The 26340-nt window shown below is 45.3% G+C and overlaps 1 protein-coding gene across 3 annotated transcripts in view; it reads right to left on the bottom strand.

Moving 5' to 3' along the window:
- Positions 1 to 12718: 12718 nt before the first annotated feature.
- Positions 12719 to 26340, bottom strand: part of LOC309808228 (phospholipase A and acyltransferase 3) — a 28225-nt gene continuing 14603 nt past the window's right edge. For all 3 annotated transcript variants that reach the window (XM_082628294.1, XM_082628293.1, XM_082628292.1), the window contains exons 3-5: positions 24392 to 24494; positions 19456 to 19724; positions 12719 to 12990 (exon numbers count right to left, since the gene is read on the bottom strand). In XM_082628294.1, coding sequence (XP_082484420.1) covers positions 12889 to 12990; positions 19456 to 19724; positions 24392 to 24494 — 474 coding nt within the window. In that variant the 3' untranslated portion in view covers positions 12719 to 12888. The remainder of the gene's footprint in view (positions 12991 to 19455; positions 19725 to 24391; positions 24495 to 26340) is intronic.

Below are 26340 nucleotides of genomic sequence, written 5' to 3'. Positions count from 1 at the left end.
GGCTGCCCTCCCGAGCCCACCACTCCTGCCCCCTCAGGACGGCCCAGAGGAGCACTCCTCACCCCAGCCCCGCAGGCCTCAGCTTGTGCCCGTGCCCCTCTGTGCCAGAGCTGCAGACCAACAAGGAAACCCCCCAGAATCACCACCAACAGAGCTACTTTCAAAATAAAAGCTTATTGTAAGTTTGGGCTTCCCTGGTGGCGCAGTGGTTGAGAGTCCGTCTGCCGATGCAGGGGACACGGTTTCGTGCCCCGGTCCGGGAAGATCCCACATGCCGCGGAGCGCCTGGGCCTGTGAGCCATGGCCGCTGAGCCTGCGTGTCCGGAGCCTGCGTGTCCGGAGCCTGGGGGTCCGGAGCCTGTACTCCGCAACGGGAGAGGCCACAACAGTGAGAGGCCCGTGGACCGCAAAAAAAAATAATAAATAAATAATATAATAAATAAAAGCTTATTGTAAGTTTGGACTGACAGAGGCCATCCTTCTGTCAAGATGGTGTCTGTGTGTTGCTGCCTGGATATCCAGCCTTTATCGCTGTAAGAGTTTGGTTTTCCCTCTCATGCTGCCCAGGCATACAAATATTTAGAAACATGAATCAAAGTTCACGTGAAAACTGCTCTGTCTTGAAGCAGGGCAGGGTACAGGCAGGGTCGACAAGCAGGCCTGGAAGAAGACCCATCGGAGTTTAGGAGGTAGTTTCAGAAGGAGCTGGTGGTGGCTGAGGTCAGAGTCACGGTCAACACTCACCAAGTCTCAGGGCAGAGTGGCGGGGAGGAGGGCAAAAAAGGAGCCAAGCCCGGTGGGGCGGGGCCAGGCAGGGCGGAGTGGGAGAGCCCAAGTGGAGGAGTTTCACCAAGGAGGAGGAGCCCCAAGGAGACCCGAAAACTGGGACTGCTCTCCACCAGCCTCAAAGCCGATGGAACAAGACAAAGCAAGTCATCAGAGGCACCCTGCCCCGCCACACATGGACAGAGAATGAGCCGCACAGCCACAAGTATGGCAGGGGATCACTCCCCTTTCCCTGTGGCTCACAGTTCAGATACCTATTCTAGACCAAAGGGGAACCCCAAATCCACAACAGCCTGGGGATGGAGGGCCTGCCCTTTTAGGCACCAGAACGCTATCCTACCCAAAGCCTCCAATAAGTATCTCTCATACGACATGCACCTATGGGCTGTTACATCCTGGGCAAACTGGGCAGGGGTGGGTGGGAGCGGGGGCCCTTAGCATCCTCACTGTGGGGCACGTGGTGGGGAAGCAATGTGGGGGGGAAGCAAGGACCAGTAACCTACATCCTTCAGGCTTTCAGCGAAAAGGGGGCCTTTACCGTCAGGATACAGGTGGACTGGAACTGAGACTGGACGACGACTGACGATCGCCCCTCTGCAGACCATCTGCTCTCACAGCCCACGTGGTCGTGTTCCTGAGGAGAGGCAGCCCCTCTCAGTATCTCCACTCCATTCTCCTCTGGTTTCAGGGGACAATCTTGGAAGTATCTCTCATCCTCCATTCTGGAAGGAGATAGCGGGGTTGGCTTAGCTAATTACCTCCTGGACCGTTGGCCAGAGCCCTTTGGGCCAGCCCCGACTTGAGGACGCTGGACACCTTTTGAGTGGCCAGCCTGGAGTCATGTGATCTTGCTTCAGCCATTCAGTGCCATCCCCTTGCCACGACATCACAACCCTGTTTCCCTGAGCAGGAGGACTCGCTGTGCCCTGTCAGCTTAAGAAACTTCAGATGGGGCCAGCATAGTGAGTAACCCAGTCGTGCATGGTGGCAACAACAGGAAGAAACCTCACTGTCCCCATGCTGCGGCTTGTGGCTTTTCACCTAATCCAGTCTGTTCAGGGTGTCAGAAAATCAGTCCCAAGTACCATAGGACAGTCATCAAAGCCAGGGCTGGTGGGCTGGGGATTCTGCTAGTCCCTGTACTGTCCATGAAGCTGCTGGGCAAGAAAGAGGCCAAAGTGCCCCCCAACTGTACAGAGAGTGGGGCAGGGGCAGGCCATACACCAGCCTGCTGGCAAACAGGACCACAGCCTGGAAGACATACATTTTTGGTCTTAACTGTGTTTGTGTTTATGTATATGTAATTTTTTAAATTTATAAAAGGATATAAAATGAAAGATAAGCCTCTATACTCCCCACCCCCATCCCCTAGCCACCCAGGTCCCCTATCTAGAGGAAACCTTATCAATTTCTTTCTTTTTTTAAATAAATTTATTTATTTTATTTATTTATATTTGGCTGCGTTGGGTCTTCATTGCTGCACACGGGCTTTCTCTAGTTGCGGCGAGTGGGGCTACTCTTCACTGCAGTGCACGGGCTTCTCATTGCAGTGGCTTCTCTTGTTGTGGAGCACGGGTTCTAGGCGTGCAGGCTTCAGTAGTTGTGGCGCACAGGCTTAATTGCTCCACGGCATGTGGGATCTTCCCGGACCAGGGCTCAAACCCGTGTCCCCTGCATTGGCAGGCAGATTCTTAACCACTGCGCTACCAGGGAAGCCCAACCTTATCAATTTCTGATATCCTTCCTGGAACATCTTAGACTACATATACTTTTTAATGAGTTTTCTTAAATCTTATATCTATATAAAAGAACAGTCATAAGTGTAAGACATAAGAAATAACAATAAAATACCCATGCACCAACACCCAGTTGAAGAAATAGAAAATCACCAATATCTTAAATAAGCCCCATGACACACAAAAAAGTCTGTACACAAATGTTCACAGCAGCATTATTCATAATTGCCAAAAGGTGGATGCATACTGATGAATGGATAAAAAAACATGGGTAGGGACTTCCCTGGTGGTCCAGTGGTTAAGACTCCGTGCTCCCAATGCAGGGGGCCCAGGTTCGATCCCTGGTCAGGGAACTAGATCCTGCATGCCACAATTAAGAGCCCGCAGACTGCAACTAAAAAGGTCTCGCACGCGGCAACGGAGATCCCACGTGCCGCAACTAAGACCCAGTGCAGCCAAATAAATAAATAAATATTTTTTAAAAATGGGTATATCCATACAATGGAATATTACTTGGCCATAAAGAAAAAGGAAGTAATAATTCATGCTACAACAGGGAGGAAACTTAAAAGCATGCTGGTGAAAGAAACCAGTCACAAAAAAAAAAAAAAAAAAAGAAAAAAAAAGAAACCAGTCACAAATGCTACCTATTTTAAGATTCTATTTATATGTAATGCCCAGAATGGACGAATATATGGAGACAGAAAGTAGATTTATGCTTGTTTAAGACTAGAGGTAGAGGCAGTGCTTGGAGGTGATAGCTAAAGGGTATGGAGCTTCTTGCTGAAGCGGTGAAAGTGTTCTAAAATTGACTGTGGTGATTGTTTCACCGCTCTGCGAATAAACCAAAACCCACCGAATTATAGACTTCAAATGGGTGAAGTGGATGGTATGTGAATTCCATTTTAATAAAGCTGTTATAAAAAAAGCAACCCAATTTCTCTCCCTCCTAGTACTGTTGTAGCCACTCTCCTGAATTTTGTGCCTATTAATGTCTCGCTTTCTTAAAGTTTTTACAAATAAAAAGGTATCCCGTAACCATATTTTTTTAATTTGGTAAAAACAGAATCAAACATCATACATTCTACAATTTGATTATTTTTGCTCACAATTAGGTTCCATGCTGACGGATTGTAGTCATTGTTCATTCATGTTCACAGGATTGCCTTTGCAGAATGTAACACAGCTAATCATCCTGTCTCGGGTCAATGGACATTGCGGGTGTTCACTGTTGCTGATAAAACTTCCACGAGCGTCCTCACGCAAGCCTCCTGGAGCACCGGGCCGCTCTTCTCTAAGCAGAGGCTTTCAGATCTTTTTGACCAAGACTCACGGTGAGAAATACACTTTACAATGCATCAGGATATTGATGTATACAAGTAAAAGTCTTACCAAAAAATTTACCAAAAACCAAGATGAAATTCACTCTGACAAATCTTATTCTCTATCATTGTGTTTCACTGAATGATTTTTAAAATATTGACTGTGACCCACTAAATAGAAGTTATCACTTACTAAAGGAGCACAGACCAGAGTTACTGGGTTGTAGGGTATGACCTTCAGCTTTATTAGAAAAAGAATGGAAAATTAAGCTTCTTACCAGCAGAATACCAGAGATATAACTGCTCAATATTTAAATATTTGTCAACATGGTAGCTGTAGATTAGGATCTTTTAATTCACATTTCTATAATGACTTATGAAGTGCCCCATTTTGTCATGTGTTTATTGGACATTTGTATTCTCTCCTCTGTGGAAAGCCTGTTAATATATTTGTCCGCCTTTCTGTTGGGTTGTCTTTTCCTTATTTATTTATTTTTTAATAGATTTATTTATTTATTTTTGGCTGCGTTTTGTTGCTGCCCACGGGCTTTCTCTAGTTGCAGCGAGCAGGAGCTGCTCTTCATTGCGGTGCACGGGCTTATATTGCAGTGTCCTCTCTTGTTGCAGAGCATGGGCTCTAGGCACGTGGGCTTCAGTAGTTATGGCACACGGGCTCAGTAGCTGTGGCTCGTGGGCTCTAGAGAGCAGGCTCAGTAGTTGTGGCGCATGGGCTTCGTTGCACCACGGCATGTGGGATCTTCCCGGACCAGGGCCCGAACCCGTATACCCTGCATTGGCAGGCGGATTCTTAACCACTGTGCCACCAGGGAAGCCCTCTTTTCCTTATTGATTTGTATGAGTTCTTTATATATACTGAATACTAATCCTTTGTCAGTTTTTGTGTTACAAGTATCTTCTCCCAAGTGTTGCCTGTCTTTTCATTTACTCTATTATTCTTATTTGATGGAATCAAATTTACCTTTGGTGTTTTACTTTTTTTTCTGTATTATTTCTGTATTATTCTGTATTAATATTCTGTATTATTTTTTCTGCATATGAACTACAGAACGGTCATAAAAGTGTTCTCCTATATTTCCTTCTAAAAATTTTGTACTTTTGCCTGTGATGGTGAATTTTGAGTCAACTTGACTGGGCCAAGGTATGCTCAGATAGCTGATAAATCATTATTTCTGGGTGTGTCTGTAAGGGTGAGTCCAGACAAGATTAAGCATTTGAATTAGTAGACTGAGTAAAGATCAGCTCTCACCAATGTGGGTGGTGCGAAATGTGAAATAAAATGGGGTCATTTAGGGCTTCCCTGGTGGTGCAGTGGTTGGGAGTCCGCCTGCCAATGCAGGGGACGTGGGTTCGTGCCCCGGTCCGGGAAGATCCCACATGCCGTGGAGCGGCTGGGTCCGTGAGCCATGGCCACTGAGCCTGTGCGTCCGGAGCCTGTGTTCCGCAACGGGAGAGGCCACAGCGGTGAGAGGCCCGTATACCACAAAAAAAAAAAAAAAAAAGGGGTCATTTATGTCAAGGGGTTTTTTAATGGAACCAGGAGGCCTTTAAGGAGGTGGACTTTACCCACATCCTCCCTGAGCAGAACCTGAACTTTTTTTTTTTTTTTTTTTTTTTGCGGTACGTGGGCCTCTCACTGCCGTGGCCTCTCCCGTTGCGGAGCACAGGCTCCGGACGCGCAGGCTCAGCGGCCATGGCTCACGGGCCCAGCCGCTCCGCTGCATGTGGGATCCTCCCGGACCGGGGTACGAACCCGCGTCCCCTGCATCGGCAGGAGGACTCTCAACCACTGCGCCACCAGGGAGGCCCAAGAACCTGAACTTTTGAACTGGGTGAAACCACAAATATTCCAAGGACTCTGCAAAAACACTTGCAACTTGTCATAGCAACGGGTTGTTACCTCGCTCTAGTGATAGCCTCAGCAATCCTGTGCAGCCAAGACTAGCTTCTGCCTCCAGCTCCAATTAAAATTCTTTGCAATGCAAACCTTCCTTCTTTGCCTTTAAAAACCCATGACTTTAACTCCCTGGTAGGACACTGTTTAGGTTGCTATCCAAACCTGTGTGCCCTGCATTGCAGTTCTTTGATCCCAAATAACTGCTTTCTGCCTGAACATGGCCTCCTAGTTTTATTTAGGTTGACAGTGAGCATCATCCCATCCGCTGAAGGACTGAATAGAGCGAAGAAGGTGGAGGAAGGACAATCTCTCTCCTTGAGCTGAGAGGTCCATCGTTGCCTGCTCTCAGATATCAGAGTTCCTGGTTCTCTGACCTTTAGACTCCAGGACTTAAACCAGCGCCCTACCCTCCACGTGGTCAGGCCTTCACTGGGACTCAGACCATCGGCTCCCTTGGTTCTCCAGCCTTCGGACTTGGACTGAATTACATCACGAGCTTTCTGTTCTGTGTTTGCAGATAGCAGAGGGTGGGATTTCTCAGCCTCCATAACCATGTGTACCATTTCCTATAATAAATCTCCTCTTGCATCTATCTATCTATCTATCTGTCTATCTATCTATATCCTATTCATTCTGTTTGTCTGGAGAGCTGCAACTTATATATTGCCCTTCACACTTAAGTCTGAAATCCTCCCCAAACTGACTTTTTCTGTACAGCACAAAGTCCATATGATTATGCAGTTTTTTGAGCACCGTTTATTGGTTGAGGATCAGCAAACTATGGCCCACAGGTCAGATCCAGCCCTTTCCCTGTTTTCATACAGCCCAGTAGCTAAGACTGGGTTTTGCATTTTTAGATGGTTGAAAAAAATCAGAAGTTAATATTTCATGACCCACGAAAAGTACATGAAATTTAAATCTCAGTGTACATAGATAAAGTTTTGTTTGTATTCTTTTACAAATACAGTTTTATTAGATACACACCCATGTATTACAGTGCATAGACGTGAATTGACTATGGCAGCTTTCCTGCTACAACAGCAGAGTTGAGTCGTTGCACCGCTTTGAGGCCTACCAATATTTACTCCCTGGCCCTTCACAAAAACTGTTTGCCAACCCTGAATAGTTCATCCTTCCCCACTGATCTGCGGTGTCACCTTTGCTGTAAATTAAGGTTTCATATAGTTGTGGGGTCTGTTTTAGAGGTTCTACTCCATTCCATTAGTCAGCCTAACTATCCCTGCACCAAAAATGCACTATTTTGATCACAATAATAATTTATAATAAATCGATATTTGATAGTGCAAGTCTCCCTGCCTGGTGTTTCTTCTTGGTAATGAAAAAGCTAACCTTGCCTCTTTACTTTTTCCAGGTCCATTTTAGAATCTGGTTGCAAATTTCAGGAAAGACCCTGTTGGAATTTGGTTCGGAATTGCACTGAATCTAGAGATGAATTTGGAAAGAAACTGACATATTTATGATATTCAGCTTTCCTAGCCATGCAAATTCCTTTGATATTTTCTCCAGAGAGATCTCATTCATGTATTGCTTGAATATTTGGGAAAACTCCTCTGTAAAGCCATCCAGGAATGCCATTTCTTTGTGGGACAAATTTTAAATACTGATTTAATTCCTTTAATGGTAATAGGACTACTTAGATTTTTTTACTTATTCTTGGTTCAATTTTGATAACATGTTTTCCTTAGAATGTATTAATTCCATCCAAATTTTCCAATTTATTGTCATGAAGTTATTTATTGATTTCTTATTTTTTGATCTCCTTCGTATCTGTAGTTATATCCCCGTTTTTATTCCTAAAACATTAACTTGTGTACTCTCTTTTATATGCTTATTTTGATTCATTTCTTTTGGTTCATACCTTTTTACTTTCTTCCTATTTTTTTTCTTTTGTCTCTTTCTCTCTCTCTTTTTTTTTTTTTTTTTGGTATAATTGACATACAACATTATCTTAGTTTCAGAAGCACCACATAATGATTTGATATTTGCATATGTTGCAAAATGATCACCACAACAAGTCTAGTTAACATCTGTCATCATACATAGTTACAAAAAATTTTTTTCTTGTGATAAGCACTTTTAAGATCTATTCTCCTAGAAACTTTCAAATATGCAATACAGTATTATTAACTATAGTCACCATGTGGTACATTACATCCCCATGACTTATTTATCTTATAACTGAAAGCTTGTACTTTTTGACCCCCTTCACCCATTTCACCCACCCCCAACCCCCAGCTCTGGCAACCACCAATCTGTTCTCCGTATCTATAAGCATGATTTTTTTTGAAAGATTCCATATATAAGTAAGATCATACAGTATTTGTATTTCTCTGTCTGACTTATTTCGCTTAGCCCTAATGCTTTTTTTTTTTTTTTTTTTTTTTTTTTTTGGTGGTACGCGAGCCTCTCACTGTTGTGGCCTCTCCCGCTGCGGAGCACAGGCTCCGGACGCGCAGGCTCAGCCGCTCCGCGGCATGTGGGATCTTCCCGGACCGGGGCACAAACCCGTGTCCCCTGCATCGGCAGGCGGACTCTCAACCACTGCGCCACCAGGGAAGCCCAGCCCTAATGCTTTTAAGGTGCATTCGTGTTGTCGCAAATGGCAAGATTTCATTCTTTCTTATGACTGAATAATATTCCGTTCTATATGTATACCACAATTTCCTTATCCATTTATCCATTGATTGACACTTGGCTTGTTTCCATATCTTGGCTGTTGTAAATAATGCTGTGACAAACATGTGGGTGCACATATCTTTTCAAGTTATGTTTTCCTTTTCTTTGGATAAATATCCAGAAGGGGGATTGCTGGATCGTATGGTAATTCTATTTTTAATTTTTTCAGGAAACTTCATGCTGTTTTCCATAGTGGCTGCACCACTTTATATTCCCAGCAACTGTGGACAGGGCTTGTCTTTTCTCCACACCCTCACCAACACTGGTCATTTTTGTCTTTTTGATAATAGCCATGAGGCGATGTCTCATTGTAGGTTTGATTTGCATTTCCCTGATGATTATTCCTGTTGAGCATCTTTTCATGTCCCTATTGGCCATCTGTATGACTTCCATCTATCTTCTTCAATTGGATGATTAACTCATTAATTTGTACCTTTTTCTTTCTTAATGTAAGAATTCATGCTACACATTTCTTTCTAGGTATCCCTTGACCGGAATGACCCAAGTACTGATCTCTAGTATTTTTGTTATCATCCAGTTCTAAATATTTTCTAGTTTACATCATGTTTTCTTCTTTGACTCATAATTGATCTAACAATGTGTTCTAAAATTTCTAAAAGGATAGAGTTTTTCTAGCTAGCACTTTCTTATTGATTTCTAACTTAATTTCATTATGGTTAGAAAAGATGATCCCTATGTTACCAGCCTTGAAATTTGTTGCGACTTGCTTCAAGGCCAAGGATGTGGTCAGTTTTCATGAGCATTCCTTTGTGTGTGGTCAAAAAGAACCTATATTCGACAATTGTACTATATGTGTTCATTAAATCAGCTCGTTGGTTTTTCAAAATTGCTGTATCTTTTGTGTCTCCTCGATTTATCAGTTCCAGAGAGAGGTGTATTTAGATCTCCCACTATCATGGGGAATTTGTCATTTTCTCCTTGCAACAGGCCAAAATGTTCAGTATCTATTTTAGGACTTTTATTAGGTGCAAACAATTTTAGAAGTATTATACCTTCCTAGTGAGTTGAAACTTTTTTCAGAAACTTTTTTGGAGCCTTTTTCAACACCAGCAACTAATTCTCTGATTTCCCAGATACCAACTGGGTGTTCAACAATTCAGTTCAGTTTTGACACTAACCCCTGGGAGCTGGCACAGGCATCAGAGCTCAAGTGCTCAGTCGCCTAAGACTGCCCTCCTTCACCTTTAGACACCTTTCACCATTCGCAAGACCCAGGCCACCTGTACTTCTGTCAATGGGCTAAAAATCAGGGGTTCCCACAACCCTTCCTAAGGTTCAATAATTTGATAGAACAGCTCACAGAACTCAGGAAGAGGCACTTTAATTACGTTTACCAGTTTATTATAATGTACAGAACTCAGGAACAACCAAATGGAAGAGATGCATAGGGCAAGGTGTGTGGGCAAGGACCTTCCATGCCCTCTTCAGGCAGCCACTCTTCTGATACCTTGATATGTTCACCAGCAGGAAGCTCATCAAGTCCCCTTGATCAAGAGTTTTTATAGAGCTTAATCTTCAGCTTGCCCACCCCTCACCTCCCCTTCTTAGACATCAGTAGCCTGAAAGTTCCAACCCTCTAATCACTTGGTCTTTCTGATGACCAGCCCCATCTTAAGGCTATCTTAGTGTCCCCACCCTAAGTCACCTCATTAGGACAAACTCAGGTTGATCAAAAGGGGCTCCTTAGGAACAGGAAAAGACATGCCTATCACTCAGGAAATTCCAAGGGTTTTAGGAGCTCTGACCAGGAACCAAGGATAAAGACCAAATGTATTTCTTATTATGCCACACCTTTTATCTTTTTTCTGTCCAGTAATCATTTTTGGTTTAAAGCCTATATTGTCTGATATCAATATAGATATGTAGATATACCAGCTTTTACTTAATTAGTATTAACCAGTTTTTAGTTAGTATTTGCCTAGCATATCTTCTTTTAATTAAAAAAAATTATTATATAATTTATTGAAATAATTTCAAAAGTTTCATTTTATTTAAATTTTCAAGTTCAAATTTCAGATACTTTTCAGATGCTTACTAGGTAAAAATTTTAATATACAAAAAGTACTAGAAAGACTAGTGGTTACCCATATACACAATACATAGATTAAAAACTTATTGTCATATTTGCTGTATCTGCATCTATTTTTTAATAAGGTCATGTGTTTTACATAAATCTCATACCGTTTTCACACTTAATAAAATTCATAATTTCTTAATATTCTTAAATACCCAGTCCATATTCAAATTTTCCCTATTATCCTGAATTGCCTTTATAGTTGTTTTTCACACTTAGTTGTTTTGTCTCCAACATGTCTTTCAGTCTAGGACAGTTTATTCACACTGCCAATTTTTTTCCTTGATAACATTAATTTTTTTTGTTTGTTTTTTTTTTTGCGGTATGCGGGCCTCTCACTGTTGTGGCCTCTCCCATTGCAGAGCACAGGCTCCGGACGTGCAGGCTCAGCGGCCATGGCTCACGGGCCTAGCCACTCCGCGGCATGTGGGATCCTCCCAGACCAGGGCGCAAACCCGTGTCCCCTGCATCGGCAGGCGGACTCTCAACCACTGCGCCACCAGGGAAGCCCAACATTAATGTTTTAAAGACATCAGATGAGTTATCATCACAATGTCCATCTTTTTAACTTCAGTCTTTGTGTCCTTATATTTCAGTGGGATCTGCTGTAGACAGTATTCCCTGGATTAGTTGTCTAGTCCAGCATAATGTTTATCTTATACTTGGCAAATTTAGTCCATATATACTTATGGTCATTACCAATATATTTGGAATTAGTTCTTCCGTCTTCTCTGGTCATTTCTACACACCCCACTTCCTGTACGTAATGTTTATTTTTTAATTGAACTGGGTGTTTTAGTTTTGCTTTCTTGTGTTTATTCTACTTCATTCCTTTTTACTCGATAATTAGTTTGGAGGTTTATGCTCCATGCCTCTGCATCACCTTATGCCATGTGACAGAGGGGGCTTCAAGAAAACCACCCTTTAATTTGGGCCTGTGTCCCTTGGGTTTGGGGAGCTTGAGAACTGGCACGACCTGTGACATCAATAGAACTGAAACAAAAAGAAAGAAAACTACACTGGGAGACACTACTCTTACGTCAACGCTGGGACATGAATGGGCACAAGGTTATCCTGGACCAGATGTGGGCCAAGCGGGAGGGAGCTGGCCAGGAGCCATTTGTAAGTCCTGTCCAGGATTCCAAAAGACTGATGGTCCCCAGACAACCAGGGCTGATGAAGGAAACATTCGCAAGCAGAGAGAGGAGAAGACTTGCCCTGTGGAGGGAAGGACAATCGGCCCCAGCAGGGTACTTCTGAGGAACCAACAAAAGCCCCTTTCAGGAAAATGGTCACTTTGAACACCTGCCAAGCCCAGCGAGCAACAGCAGGAGACCTCAAGGGACCAACCATGAAGGGTCGTGCCTTCTCCCCCAGACCCTCCCGCGAGGGTTCAGCAGCACCTACATCAGGCACGGGACCAGCCACACCCCCATCCCGAAAACCCTGAGGCAACCTTGTACCACGTGACCTGGCCCCATTGGGCAGAGCTGACTGGCCTAGTGGGGCCACCTGACCCAATGGCAGCCAATCAATCGGTAGGCTAAGTGTGGTGAGCTGAGCCAATCAGATTCTCTCTCAGGAGCTTGCGCTGGGAGCGCCTCGCAGGCCACAGGGAGGGATGAAACTGAACAGATGTGGGGAGAGAAGCCGCAGGAGCGGTTGCGGGATCAGAGACTTGGCAGTGGGCGGGGAGGGGTGTCGTGACAGCCCAAGTGGAGAGGACGCAGGAGTGCTGCGGGGTGGAAGTGATAAGGCTGAGAAAAGCTGTGGAGATCAGAGGGAGAGAAAGGAGGTTTTAACAAGATTGGCAAGAGCATATAGTCCTTCCTTATGGCTGAGGTTTGAACCCCACGGACATAGACTCCAGCTACTAAGTCCTGGAAGCCAGCCTGGGTCTAGCTCCAGGCCAAAGGTCCTGGGTGTGCAGTGGTTCCTGTTCTTGCATATCAATCAGGTTTGTCTGTCTCCCTTGCTGCCCACCTGTATCCTCACCACTAGAAACCCCCATTACTTGAGATAACCAGAGTTGGACTTCGTTTCCTGCATGTAAAGAATGCAGCCCACACATAGAAAGTGAGAGAAAATCACCAAAGAGGCAGAGAACAACATGGCATCATCAGGAACAGAGCGTAGCTGCACCCTCAACAGACTTCACGCCAGGCAGTTCTTGCTGCATTTCCCCCAATAAAATCCTCCTTCATTGGGCTTTACTTTATTCTGTGAAAATAAGCCTTATTGTAAAACAGAATAAATCCAGAGACCAAAGCTCAAACCCTCTAGCAAAGAAGGCCCCCTTAATGTATAAATTCACTGCTGACAGAGGGTCCCTTCAAGTCATTGCTTTTGTTTCTTGTTTCTTGAGAACATGATTCCAATGAGGCCCATGGCTGCCAGGCCCACTCCTGCGATGCCAGCTGCCATGACGGTATCTCTGACCTGGAAGAGAGAGGACGGTGGATCAGATTCTGTGTCAGGAATCTGAGTACACGCTATACATTCAACAAGAACATCCAGCTCAGGGAGCCTCCCATGTCCCTTGGCCTCCTTGACAAACTCAGGAGTCAACTAATATTGACAGGGAAATGGGGAGAAGAGGGCAGGATGGGGAAGGAGTGGTGGATGGGGCCAGCTGGCCAATGACATACACAGGTCTGAAGAGGGAAACTCACTTCACCCTGTGAGTACTTAAAACACACATCCCCAGAGGGTGCCTGTGAAAAGGACAGGGAGATGAAGCCAGATGGTTGAACGCCTGGCTGGCCAACAGGGAGCTCTCGAAGTAAGTGTGAAGTTGAAGAGACACTGCTATTGAACCCTCAACAAACTGTGACCTCCGTCAGAGCAAAACCCTCACTTGCCTTCATCTTCGCTGTATCCCCAGCACCCGGTCCTGCCAGGCGCAGAGGTGCTCTTTGCATGTTCTTAAGTGACTCAACTATGAAGAGTAGTAATGTTATACTTTAAATTATTAAGATATCTGACTTGTATTGTTTGTACTAGGAAAAAAAACTGTTGCAAAAGTAAGAGTAAGTTTCAGGGTAAAAACTGAACATGTATCAAATTTCACTCTTTCCTAAATCCAACTAAAAGTAAAATAAGGCATTTGTTTTAGGCATAATTCCACTAGGACCCAGAGAACACTAAATGCAGTGAAGGCACAATGCCCGAAATCATGAAAACTGTACTTTTTCCCACTAACGGTATCATGAACATGGATCAAGAAATCTCACCCTAAAACCAAGCCAAGCATTTAAGCAGAACCAAGAACTGCAAAGGAAAAGATTTTTTTTTTTTTTTTTTGCGGTATGTGGGCCTCTCACTGTTGTGGCCTCTCCCGTTGCGGAGCACAGGCTCTGGACGCGCAGGCCCAGCGGCCATGGCTCACGGGCCCAGCCGCTCCGCGGCATGTGGGATCTTCCCGGACCGGGGCACGAACCCGTTTCCCCTGCATCGGCAGGCGGACTCTTAACCACTGTGCCACCAGGGAAGCCCGGAAAAGATTCTTAATGATTTTACGCCAAGAAGTCCAATGAGACAGTGTACTAAAAATCCCAGTAATAAAAAGGATGAAAATGTGGACTTGGTACCCCAAACCCACATCCTTACATGACACCGCCAACTCTGCCCTTGGTACCCTAAGCACAGAGCTTGCCTAGGTTGTGTAAGTTGTGGCCAAAAAATTCCCAAATGCCCACCATAGAGAAGACTTTGAAAAACTTCAATGGTTAAAAAGAATATATGTTGGCACTGCCCAGGCTTATCTGAGCCATAAACGTGTCCAGCATAGCTGTGTGAAATGCCAGGAAATACACCAGTGTAACTAACATCACAAGGTATCCAGAACACATGTCAGCAAAAGCTTGAATGAAGCTACTGACCTAAGGTTTGACTGCCGGTCAGTCTTTAGACCTTCCTGTTAAATTAAAGGTAATTAGGCTTGGCGTTGTGGCAACCATGGTCCTGTTCGGTTCTTGCTAGGGAGCCTGCATAAAACCACTTATATCCAGTGTTTTCCTTGCTAAGCTATGTGTCAAGGTGGGAGAAATGGTTTGCAGATAATGGAGTAGGAACAATAAGCCCCCAATTCTTTACAGAACCTCACAGTGTGAGGAGAAATGCTGATGGAGCCGGTTCATACAAAAGTACTTTGTCAAGGAAAATAACAATAGCCTCATTGTTTGTGCTCATGCTTTGTACAGAGTCAAAGTGTGTAATTAAATACAAGAAAGTAGTATTTAGCTAGCCCTGAGAGTGCAGATGTTACGGAAAGAATGATCTTCCCAGGAGAGACAGAGCTACCTGCAGATGCCATTGATGATTTTCTTGTTGTAAGGCTGCTGGGTCCAGCCCAGCCACTGTGCTGAAATTACAACAGTTCTGATCATGAAAATGGGCTACACGGTGTGCACCAGAGGTCTTCAATCAGAATATTATGAAAGAGAAAAGTTGTTCCTCATTATCTTTTCTTGAAAGTGGGCAAACAGTAATCCTATCAGACTGCAGACAATTAGCTGCTTATGCTAAGTTTACTATGAGTTAAGCCCTGGAATTGTTTAGGAGAAAGACAATTCTAATGTGCTTTCTTCACTTTCAGCAATGTTCTAAGTGGATATAAGAAGAGTAATATTATTCAGAAAGCAATTGAATTCAGACTATGAGAGGTTATAAAATAACAATGGTTATAAAATATATGTACAGAAAGTTGGCTTTAATAGTTACAGTAGTTTTTAAATAATACCCTGTAATGTATCCAGGTTTATGTAATTACACAATACCATTGGCCACATCTTCAATTTCTATTTATCTTAAAATTTTATCTGACACAGAGTAGACTTCAGCATGAGTGTAGCTCCTAGTTGCTTTTTGCTAGAGTACTATTCAGTACAAAAGCTTACTAAGTATACATTTTTTGAAGCCTGAGTATTTTTAAGTAGGTAGGTGGAAAATAGGACCATCTTGATTAGAATACTCTGAGGCATGAAAAGCACAAACAACATTTTAGTTTAAATCCGTTGTTTCCCTTTCTAAATGGAAACTTAGATGAGTCACATACAGTCCATTGAAGGAGAATCTAGTCTGCTTCAAAGAGCTTAACACAAATAAACATAATGACTAATAAGATCCTTTTCATACAGAAAAATATCCTCATGAGTTAAGTGAAAAAGAGAGCTGCTGCTTTGATGGCTCTTACAAAAAACAGTACTGCTGGACATTGTCCAGCACCCACTAAATCCACCCTCTCTAGTGAGATGGGAGAAGTGCAGAAGCTACATTTTAATTGGGCCACACCGTGTATTATGATCATTACTCACCTCGGCCAGTACTTCCCAAGGGGGTACAGGCTTGCCCTCTGGGGGAAATTTGGCAATATCTACAGACATTTTGGTTCTTACACCTGGGGGTGGAGGGTGCTACTGGCATCTAGTTGGTAGAGGCCATGGATGCTACTAAACATCCTGCAATACACAGGGCAAGTCATAACAACAAAGACTTATCTTCATTGTTAATGATCCAAAATGTCAACAGTGCTGAGGCTGAGAAACCCTCACCTAGGCCAAGAAATGAAAGAGGAAATCTTTGGAAACAGTATAAATGGCACCTCTTTTTGTTCTGTAGTATGTTCTGGTTTCACGTTCTGTGAGGGGGTCCAGTAGAATTGTTGATGCTGTTTTATCATTGTTGTGTTGTCACGGTTTTGCCTCTTTCAGGTGGCTGGCTAGGGCACTGGGCTAAAGCCTCAGGAAGGGAATGGGAGGTATCCAATTTGTATTGTTTCATTTTTCAAGAAGGTGCTTGTAGAAAGAGGAAATGATAAAAAATATTTCTTGGTTCTTTCAGTATCTCAAGATTTGGAATTGTATTTAAATGCTCTAAATATTATTTGTGCATACTGACATAAGTATTTTACTAAATTATGTAACAATTTTGTGAAGAAATGTTCTACTTATATTAACTTGTGACTCTCTTCTTTAGTGTATTAATAATCACTAAAGGATAACTAAAAATGAGATGATTTGGAGATATTTTATAAATCTACCAAATCTTCTTAAAATAGCACCCTGAATTTGGTATCTTATACTTCCCAAATTTGTACAGTAATCTCTATTTGGAGTTTATTGCTGCATAGAAGGGTGGACATTTACCTGAAGTAGAAGCCAGGTATAATCAAAACCTCAATTGTTATGCAGGATCACCCATGAAATCAGATTTATTTAGCATATGTTTCTTTTTTTATGCTGATATCATCACTGCTACTTCTTTAAAAACTTCTACTGTACCCAGATCTACCAATAAGTGTTAGTTTTCTCATTGAAAAAGATAAATAATTGGAACAGGGGAGAGAAGAAAAGAAAATCAGAGGAGCAGTCTAGGGGTACAACCTCCGAATAATCAGTGTTCCTGAATGAGAGAAGAGAAAATGGAAAATTTCCCAGAATTGAAGGAATAGGGTTTGCACATTGAAAAGTGTCATCAAGTGCCCAGCACAATTCATGAAAACAGATCCACACAAGGTTTATCATAGTGAAATCTCAGAACACTGAAGATAAAGAGAAGATTCTATAAGCTTCCAGAAAGATAAAATTGGTCACGTACAAAGGATCGAAAATCAGAACCAATTCAGACTTCCTGTAAACAATAGCATAAACTAGACGACAATGGAGCAATACCTTCACATTTTTTAAAAAATTCTTTTCAGCCTAGAATTCCATACCCAGCCAAACTATCAATCAAATACGAGGATAAAATGAAGACGTTTTCAGGCATAAACAGTCTTTTTAAAATGTATCCTTTCTCAGAATCTATTAGAGATGGTATTCCACCAAAACAAGAGAGTAATCCAAGAAAGAGAAAGATGTGAGTTGCAGAGGATAAAAGCATTAATACAGGAGAGAACTGAAGGGCATCTCTAAAGGATGCTAGTAAAGAGAGATACCAGGATGACAGTATGCATCAAATGTGACTCAAAACGGGCTTCCCTGGTGGCGCAGTGGTTGAAAGTCCGCCTGCCAATGCAGGGAACGCGGGTTCGTGCCCCGGGCCGGGAAGATCCCACATGCCGCAGAGCGGCTGGGCCCGTGAGCCATGGCCGCTGAGCCTGCGCGTCCGGAGCCTGTGCTCTGCAACGGGAGAGACCACAATAGTGAGAGGCCCGCGTACCGCAAAAAAAAAAAAAAAAAAAAGTGACTCAAAACAAATGTTTTGAAGGCCATTATCCCCCCTAGATAGGTATGCTGAGTGCCATCATCCCCCAGATTCCTTCTGGTTGCCTCACATTTGTAATCTGAGTCATGAGGTTCCTCTCATGGACCCACCCACTGACTTTCCCAGAAGGAGCCTCTTATAAACTGTCAGGGAAATTGAAACTAGACTGTGACCCAGAGATTCTGGGACTCTTCACCAAACATTGGCAGTATTGCCCTATCCTTCCCTAGCTAGGTGTGTACTTGCTACTAGTCAATTTTTGTATTAATCATCTTTCACATTCATATATATATACACACACACACACACTTATATTTATCGTATGTATGTACATATATGTATATGTAAATATAGGTATCATATATACATGTACTTATATACATTTTTATATATTTATATATTTATTGAATAATAATAACATGAGTGATTGAAGAAAAAAATAAGAGAATACCCATTGGAAGATATCTACTGTATCATCACAGAGCATAGGATGAACTAACGAGCATGCAGGTCAGTGTAGTAAACACAGCTGATGATCAGCAGTATGAGGAAGGCTGAGCATGATCCCTGTAGGGGGTGTTGGTGGATGCCTCCCCAGCAAGTCACTGTGGCCCAGACAGGCCAGTGGACAAGACAGTGGGTGAACCAAGAAAAAGAATGAAGATGAGGACCATTATGACTACTTCAACTATTACAATTTATTAAGTGTATTTTCTGAGTTGTCACTCTGCTAGCATAAGGATGTTCTTATTTAATTCACACAGTAACTCTCCTAGATAAGTATTATCACTTGTACTTTACCAGGGTTTGGAGAACATGAATCAATCTGTCTGCCAGGCCATGCCCTTGACCATCACAATGACCAAGGAAGAAGAGACCAGATCTCAAAAAATTAAAAAGTACTGAAAATCAACAACCTGATGGATCTTAAACTCATCCTTTACTGAAAGAAAAAAAAAATCATACTCCTTTGCATCAACAGGCATCCAAGAACTTTTCCAAACAATGTTCTCACACACACACACACAAATGAGGGGGCTGCAGGGAAGGGCCAGAAAAGGAGAGGAGAAAGTGAGAGAAAATGGGAAGGAAGTTAGTTACCCAGGTGAAAAAGCAATTCAAAGAAGAGAGTGGCCATGGCCAAAATCAACTAAGTAAATCAACACACCTGCATCCCCTGGGGCCTCCTGGACTGCCCCTTGGCTTAAGGCAGGGCTAAGCACAGGGCTTTTTATAAGTCCCGGCAGACCTGGGCTTCAGACCCCACCTCTGCTACTTATCAGCAAAGTTGGAGACAACTCTCAGGAAAAGAGACAACACAGATTTGTTTGATGAAATAAATGGCCATCAACAAGTGCTGTGAGCCTCAGTTTCCACATCTGTAAAGCCGGATAGTAAAACCTGCCTCTGCGGTTGTGGGAAGGGTCCATCTCAGGGCCAGGCAGCCAGGGAGGGCTGGGCACCGGGCGGACAGTGATGGCTGTGCTCACACCCTCGGCCATCGTCCCGCACCCACACTGGCCCATCTCCCCACCCTCCTCCCCACCCCGATTGTGACATCCTTGAGGGCAGGCTTCTGCCTCTGCTATTCTGTCTTATTTGTGCCCTTGTCTCCAGCCCAGCCCAGCCCACATGGATGCCCAGGTCAGCTGAGGAAATGGTCTGGTTCCCAGGGATGGGGACACACTGAGGACGCACCTGGTCACTGCGGGGGACCCTGTAGCGCAGCTCGTTGACAAAGTGCTCGCAGTTCTCGCTGGTTAGCTTGTAGAGAACTTCCTGGCCCACCAGCTCCTCTGCCTGCTGGACAATTTTGTTGGGAGGCAACGGCGAGTACTTGTCATCGTGCTTATTGTTGACCCGGTACTGGTCTCTCCCAGCCACGTCGCACAGCCGATCCTTCTTCACTATTGCCTTGTCGGTCAACGCAGACATGACACTGGCCATGCCAGCTCCCGCGATTTCACCTATGGATTCAGGATGAGAAACAGCAGGATTGGTCCTGAGCCGGCCCACAGGGGCTCAGAGCAGCCCCAAGCCTGGCATCCACCACATCCACAAGGGGATGAGCAGATGTGAAAGGGCCACAGCTGTGTGGCTATGAATAAGGCGCTTATGGTCTCTAGGCCTTGGTTCCCTTATCTGAAACGAGGAGGAGTAAAGTTCCATGATTTGTTGTGATTATTTTTAACCTAGAGAAGCTGGCCTTGTATACCCTCTTGATTGCGCAAATATGGGCCCTGAGCACACCCACCTCCTTGGAGGAATAGAGTGTGAACTTTTTGTGATCCTAAAAATGCTACACTTCCTTGACACGTACAAAGCTGATCACTGCAGAAGAGGTAGATGGATTTGCAGAAGTGGATCCTATCCTTCTTGGAGCAAAGGGACCAAAACCCCACAGCTGCTCTCAGAGGTGTGACACCAGGGAGGTCCACGGGGAGGGGCTGGAAGAGGGAACAAATTTCCAGAAATGAAACTGCCTTGAAGCAAGGGATTTTGGCTCAGTAGAAGGACCAGGATAGTTGGGAGGGAAAGCTGATGCCAGCACAGAGATTGGGCATACCTCCTGAGGCAGCCAGCCTACACCATGTGGTGAGGGGCAAGCTTTTGGTATGATGGCTGAAGAGGTGGGCTTGTACGACAGAGGCGGACCCCAGGGAACATCACAGAGGAGGCTCACTGTCCCTCAAAGAGTCTCTGTGGCCCTGCCGCGATTGGGAACCCCCAGGGCTCTTCTCAGCAGGGGAAGCATCCTATTACACTGGGCAGGACCCATCTTCCACTGTAACACCATGTGACAGCAACAAGCAAAGGCAAGAGGGTCTGATCAGAGTCCAGGTCCTGTTCTGCTAGGCTTTCCAAAGAGGACTAAACCCCTCTGCCCTGAGTATAATCCTGAGATTTTAGAAAATCAGAAGAATTCAGACTTGCTACTAATAGGGCACAAGGTGCTTGAGGATTCAGTGAAGTAAGTAAAAGATAGTGCTGTGTTTGAGCCCCAAATTTGTGGAAAGGCTCAGTGTGGTGATTGGATCAGGGGAGCTCCTGAGACCCGTCCACCTTCAGCCCCTAGGCGCGTGGGTGGCAGGGCTGGGACTGGGGCGAGGCAAGCAAGGTGCCTGGAGAACAGAATTTCAGGAGGCACCAACTCTCAGGGATGCAAGTTCAGAGTCAACACCTAAGAGTGAGGGCTTCCTTACACTTCACACCCTGGGTGCCACCCTCGTGAGTGAGTGCACAGGCTGACAGTCGGAAGCTCTGGGATCTGATTCTGGCTCCATCACTGAATGGTCTTGACATGTCACTTAACTTTGCTGAGCCAACACTGGGAATCCACAAATACCAGCTAAGATGGATTCACAAACACACATCAGTATAGGAATTTAAAGTTTCTTTTAAAAGAATTATTTTACTTTTTAAAGTTAGTCTATTAAAGAAAATACCAATTAAATAATTGGAGAGAGGGCACAAGGATATGGCAAGCAATCAGTGACTAAATCTGGGGAAACCTCAGACTTGAGAGTATAGCAGCATGTGTAAGGGCAGGGAATAGAGAGTCAGACAGCCAGGGTTTGAGTCCCACCTCCACGACTTTCCTGCTATGTGACCTTGGACAAGTGGCTTAATTTCTCTGAGTCTCCAATTCCTTGTAGAATAGGGTCAGTAAGTTCTACCTGTGCCTACGGTACTGGACGGGGAGCTGCAAGGATTAAAGAAACTGACTAGGCAAGGTGCCTCCACCAGTGCCTGGCACAGGGTGAGTGCCCAGCAAGTGTCCGCTCTCATTAGTATTGGGTTGTTCTCTAAGCTTCCTTCCAACTCTAATTTCCACCGTTTTCTCAGTAGCAGGAGGTCAGTCCTCCTTGCCTCACCTATTCCACGGGGCTCCTGTGAAGCTCGAGTGAGAAGATGCAGATAGAAGCATATTTCCCTTTAAGGAGCATCACTCACCCAATGAAGGGTGTCACACCTATCCGCCCAGATCCCCTGTCATGCCGTTCCCTGCTTCCTGTCCAGCAGTTACACCCACTCAGTGCAGTCAAGCAATACTGAGGCCCTACTACGTGCCGGGCCTTGTCCAAGGTGCTGAATACAGACATGAACTAGACAGCACACCTGCCCTCAACTAGTTTACACTCTAGTGAAAGGACACTGACAAGGAACAAATAGAAAAAAATAACACGCTTTCAGGTACTGAAAATGCTACGGAGAAGATTAAGTGAAGTCACATGGGAGAGGATGACCAGGGGAGGCTGCTCTCAATCGGGGTGGGGAGGGCCACGCCCAGAAACAGGCATTTGAATTGAGACTTGAACGATGAAGAGGAGGCAGCTGTGCTGAGAGCCAGGAAAGAGCATCACAAGCAGAAGGTAGAGCAAAGGCAAGGACCTCGGGAAGAAAGGCACGTGGCATACTTGAGGCTGCAAGGAGGCCAATGTGGCTGAAGTCTAGAGACCCAGGAGGAGAGAAGAAGAAGCTTCAAGAAGGTCAGAGAGGCAGGCAGAGGCCAGACCACGCCAGGCTCACAAGCCACAGCACAGATCTCAAACTTATTCTACGGGTGATGGAAAAGCCAGTCGAAATAAAAAGAAGGCGAGTGACATAATCAGATTTACACTTTGGAATGATCACACTGGCTGCCCAGTGAAGGAAGACTGACCGTAAGTGGACAAGAGGCAGAGAGACCAACCAGAAGCTGCAGGAGCATCAGGTGAGAGAGGATGGTAGCTTACCCCAGGGCACAGCAGTGGACATGCTGAGAAGTGATCAGATTGGGGTTCTGTTTTGGAGATAAAGCCAATAGGATTTCCTGATGGATTAGACGTGGGGTGAAAAGGATCAAGGATGATGCCTAGACTTTTGGTCTAAGCAACTGGATGGTATTGTCCACTGGAGCCCTCCATTCGGGGTGTGTCAAGTTCAACATGCCAGTTAGATACCCAAGTGAAGATGCCAAGTCGTCAAGAGGTTACACACATCTGAAGCTGGGCAGGGTTAAAATCAAGTTAAGGTAATGGTCTAAGGGAGACATCGACAAATAGAAGGTGTTAGAAGCCAGGGGACCGGATGAGGGAGGAGTAAGGATTAGGGGTATGGGAGAGGAGGAGCCCAGCCCCCTAGACACAGGAGGCCAAGAAGGAAGGGCCCAGTGGGAAAGGAAGAAAGGCAGCACCAGGGGAAGAGCAGGGAGAGGCCACTCGTGTTAAATGCTGCAGAGAAGCCAAGTAAGCCGTGACCAGGATATTGATTGTATTGATGTAGCCTTGATAAGAGCTGCTCCAGGAGGGGAGTAAATACTCCCTGGTGGAGGGAACAGAAGAGAGGATGGGAAGTGAGGAACCAGCAGGGGCCATGGCAGACAAGAGAGCTGCTCCATGGGAAGCTAGCTAGAGAGGATGTGAGGTCAAAGGGGTGTTTGTTTGTTTTATCAGTGGGAGATATTCCAGTGGTTTCTAGGCCAATAGGAATAATACAGAATTATTATTAATTTGAGGGCACAGTGCTTGTGAAAGTAAGAGAAGGGGGTCCAGGGCCCACACCTAAATGCTGGCTTTTAAAATAAGGGCAGGGGCACATTTGCACTGTAACAGAAGAAAAGGCAGATTATGTGGTTCTAGATGTTGGTGGTTTGGTTGATCAGGGGTGGGGATGGTGACATCTACCCTGGTTACTTCTAGATTTCTCTATAAATACAGGGCGAGGTCATTCATTTTGCTACCATTCTTGGTCAGCAAAAGACACATCCAAGAATGTCCACGGCAGCTGCACACAGCACAGCCCACTAATGGAAGCATCCGATGCCCATCAGCAGAAGAAGAGATAACAAACTGGGCGATGTCCATATAACCGAGGACACGCAGCAGTGGAAAAGTAAGAACAACACAGGTGACCTCACAGGCCCAGGGAAAGAGCCAGACACAAAAGAGCACAGGCTGTGTGATTCCTCTGCTCTGAAGTTCTGCAACAAGCACAGCTAACCTACAGCAGGAGAACCTAGAAGAGTGGTTGCCTCTAGGGAGGGAGGGAGCATATTGAAGAGGCACGAGGGGGTCTTTTCGGGGAGTGGAAATGTTCTAGATCTTGATCCGGTCATTGTCACATGGATGGATACATTTTTTTAATTCACTGACTATACACTTGACAATATTGCGCTCTTTACTGTATTTCGGTTATACCTCAGTTTAAGTAAAAAGTTTGAGAAAACAGGTGGGGAATTCTCCCAATAATCCTGCACATTAAAGATTCTTAACGTCAGTTTACAAATGAGGAAACCAAGGCCGGAGAGTGAAAATGGATTCACAGCCAAGTCTGCTGCCCAAACACCTGTGCTCTTCCCAGGAGATTTGCACTTCAGGATCGAATGTGTTTTATACGAAGTCATAATACATAAAATACATGAAAAGCAGAACTGCCCCCTTGGAAGCCCACCTCAGTCTCTCTGCATGGCCCTGGTGTTCCAAGGTGCAGAGTCTGAAAACCACTGCTCCACACCGAGCTGTCTTCTTGTAGCACCCAGGAACCAACCACCAGTTGGGGGTGAAAGAAGAATGTTGGGGTCCCCTGTGAACCACAGCTCCCCCATCTCCCTCTGCTCCCAGCCCCAGCACAATGGAGCCCTGGGCACCCTTACTTGGGGGGGCCAGGTGGATCACATATCCATCGCCAACGTAGATGGCCCAGTGACTGTAGAAAGGGCGGAAAATCTCGATCAGGTCTCCAGGCTGGGGCTCTGGCTGCAAAACCAAGAAGAGGGCTGTTTCAGGTGATACGAGCGCTTGGAACCAGGGGCAGGGCTCAGCTAGGCGGGTGCAGCTCCACGGCCTCCAGCTAACAGCTCTCCAGGGTGTCCTCCTGAGCCCTGCCTGGCCAGTCCAATGCCAGTCCGACTTCACAAGCCTGTGTCCCAGACCTGCAGGGACTACGGGCCTGCCCACCTGTCATTACAACCTGCAAAGTGCACGCCTAAAGGGTTTCTTCATTAGCTGAGGTCTCTGCCTTATTGTTCCTCTTTCTAGGAGTATTATTTATTGAACTCTTACTCAGAGCCAAGCAGTCTGCTAAGTGTTTTACAGGCGTAGCTCAATAAATCCACACAACCCTCCTATGAGGTGGGCACTGCTGTGAACCCCATGTTATGAATGAGGAAATGAAGGCTCAGAGATGCAAAGGAATGTTCTCAAAGCCACACAGCCCCTGAGTGACGTGGCCAGGACTCAACACTAGGCTGCCTGATTCCCAGGCCCAGTGTCTTGACCACCACACTGACCGTCAGGCAACACCACAGTTTATTTGATTAGAGCTGTGCATCTGGAGACTCTTCCAGGGGGGTCAAATTGGGGGGTGTCACACAGACACTCTGCAACCTGGCCCAGGGCCTGGCAGAGAACTGGTGTCAACCTCTGGCAGTAATGTCCCCATGGCTGCTCATCCCAAGGATAAGAGGGTGTATGTGTGTGTGTCAGTGTGTGTGCGTGTTGGGGTGTGTGTGTGTGTATGACAAGCAAAGGAAAACTCTCCTCTGCACTGTGCTCACACCAGTACTTCTGACACTGGATGTGTGGGTTTTCCACACTAAGTGATTCACTCCTTGGTGCACACTGACTGGGCACCCACAGTTTACCTCAGTTCTGACACTAACGGCCTGGAGTTAGCACAGACCTACAGGCTTAGTCCCAGAAGACTGAGGCCCCCCACACAATTTAGACGCCAACTGCAAGTTGCAGATTGTTAGCTGTGCTCTGAACAACCGGCTGTAAATTGGGGGTTCCCATAGCCCCATCCTTGGGTTCAGTACTTTGCTGGAACAGCTCATAGAACTCAGGAAAACAGTTTACTTGCCAGATTACCAGTTACTAGAAAATACACAACACAGGAATAGCCAGAAATGCAGAGGGCAAGCTGTGGTGGGAGGGGCATAGAGCTTCCATTACCCATCTGGGGACCAGCACTCTCCAGCACCCCCGTGCTTTCACCAACAGCCTACGTTAGGGGTTTTATGGAGGCTTCATTATGTAGGCACAATTGATTAAATCATTGGCCATTGGTGATTAATGCAACCTCCAGCCCTCTGATCACCTGGTCGGTTGAAAGGGGCTTATTATGAATGACAAAAGACATTCCTCTCACCTCTACTGCTCAGGAAATTCTCGGGTTTTAGGAGCTCTGTGGCAGGAACCCGGGGCCAAGACTAAATATCCATTTCTCATTATATCACAGTGGGAGTGAGGGTGTGTGCGTGTGTGCAGGGGAAGGTGGGAAGGAGGCTGAAATGTTCCTCAGAGCCCTGCCCTGTTAGGGGAGCACAGCAGCCCAGAGCCTGAGAAAACCTGGGGAGGTTCAAGAACACTTTCATTCAACCTATTGAGGTCCCAATGCCAGACACTGGGCTAAGTACTATGGGTGGGGACACTCCGACCTGGACCAGGATCAGGGCTGATGAGCTTCTGTGGTCCAAACCAACCTTAAATCTCTTTAGAACACCTGGAGACAGAGCCCATCGGTGGTCGTTCCAGCCCTCTGTCCTTTCCCGCTCACCTGCTTGCTCTTAGGGGACAGACCCATAGGGGTTTGCCCACATCC

The sequence above is a fragment of the Mesoplodon mirus genome (genome assembly GCF_964341445.2).
Source record: "Mesoplodon mirus genome assembly, chromosome: 7".
Classification (NCBI taxonomy): Eukaryota; Metazoa; Chordata; class Mammalia; order Artiodactyla; family Ziphiidae; genus Mesoplodon; species Mesoplodon mirus.
This window is presented reverse-complemented; position numbering and strand designations above follow the sequence as displayed.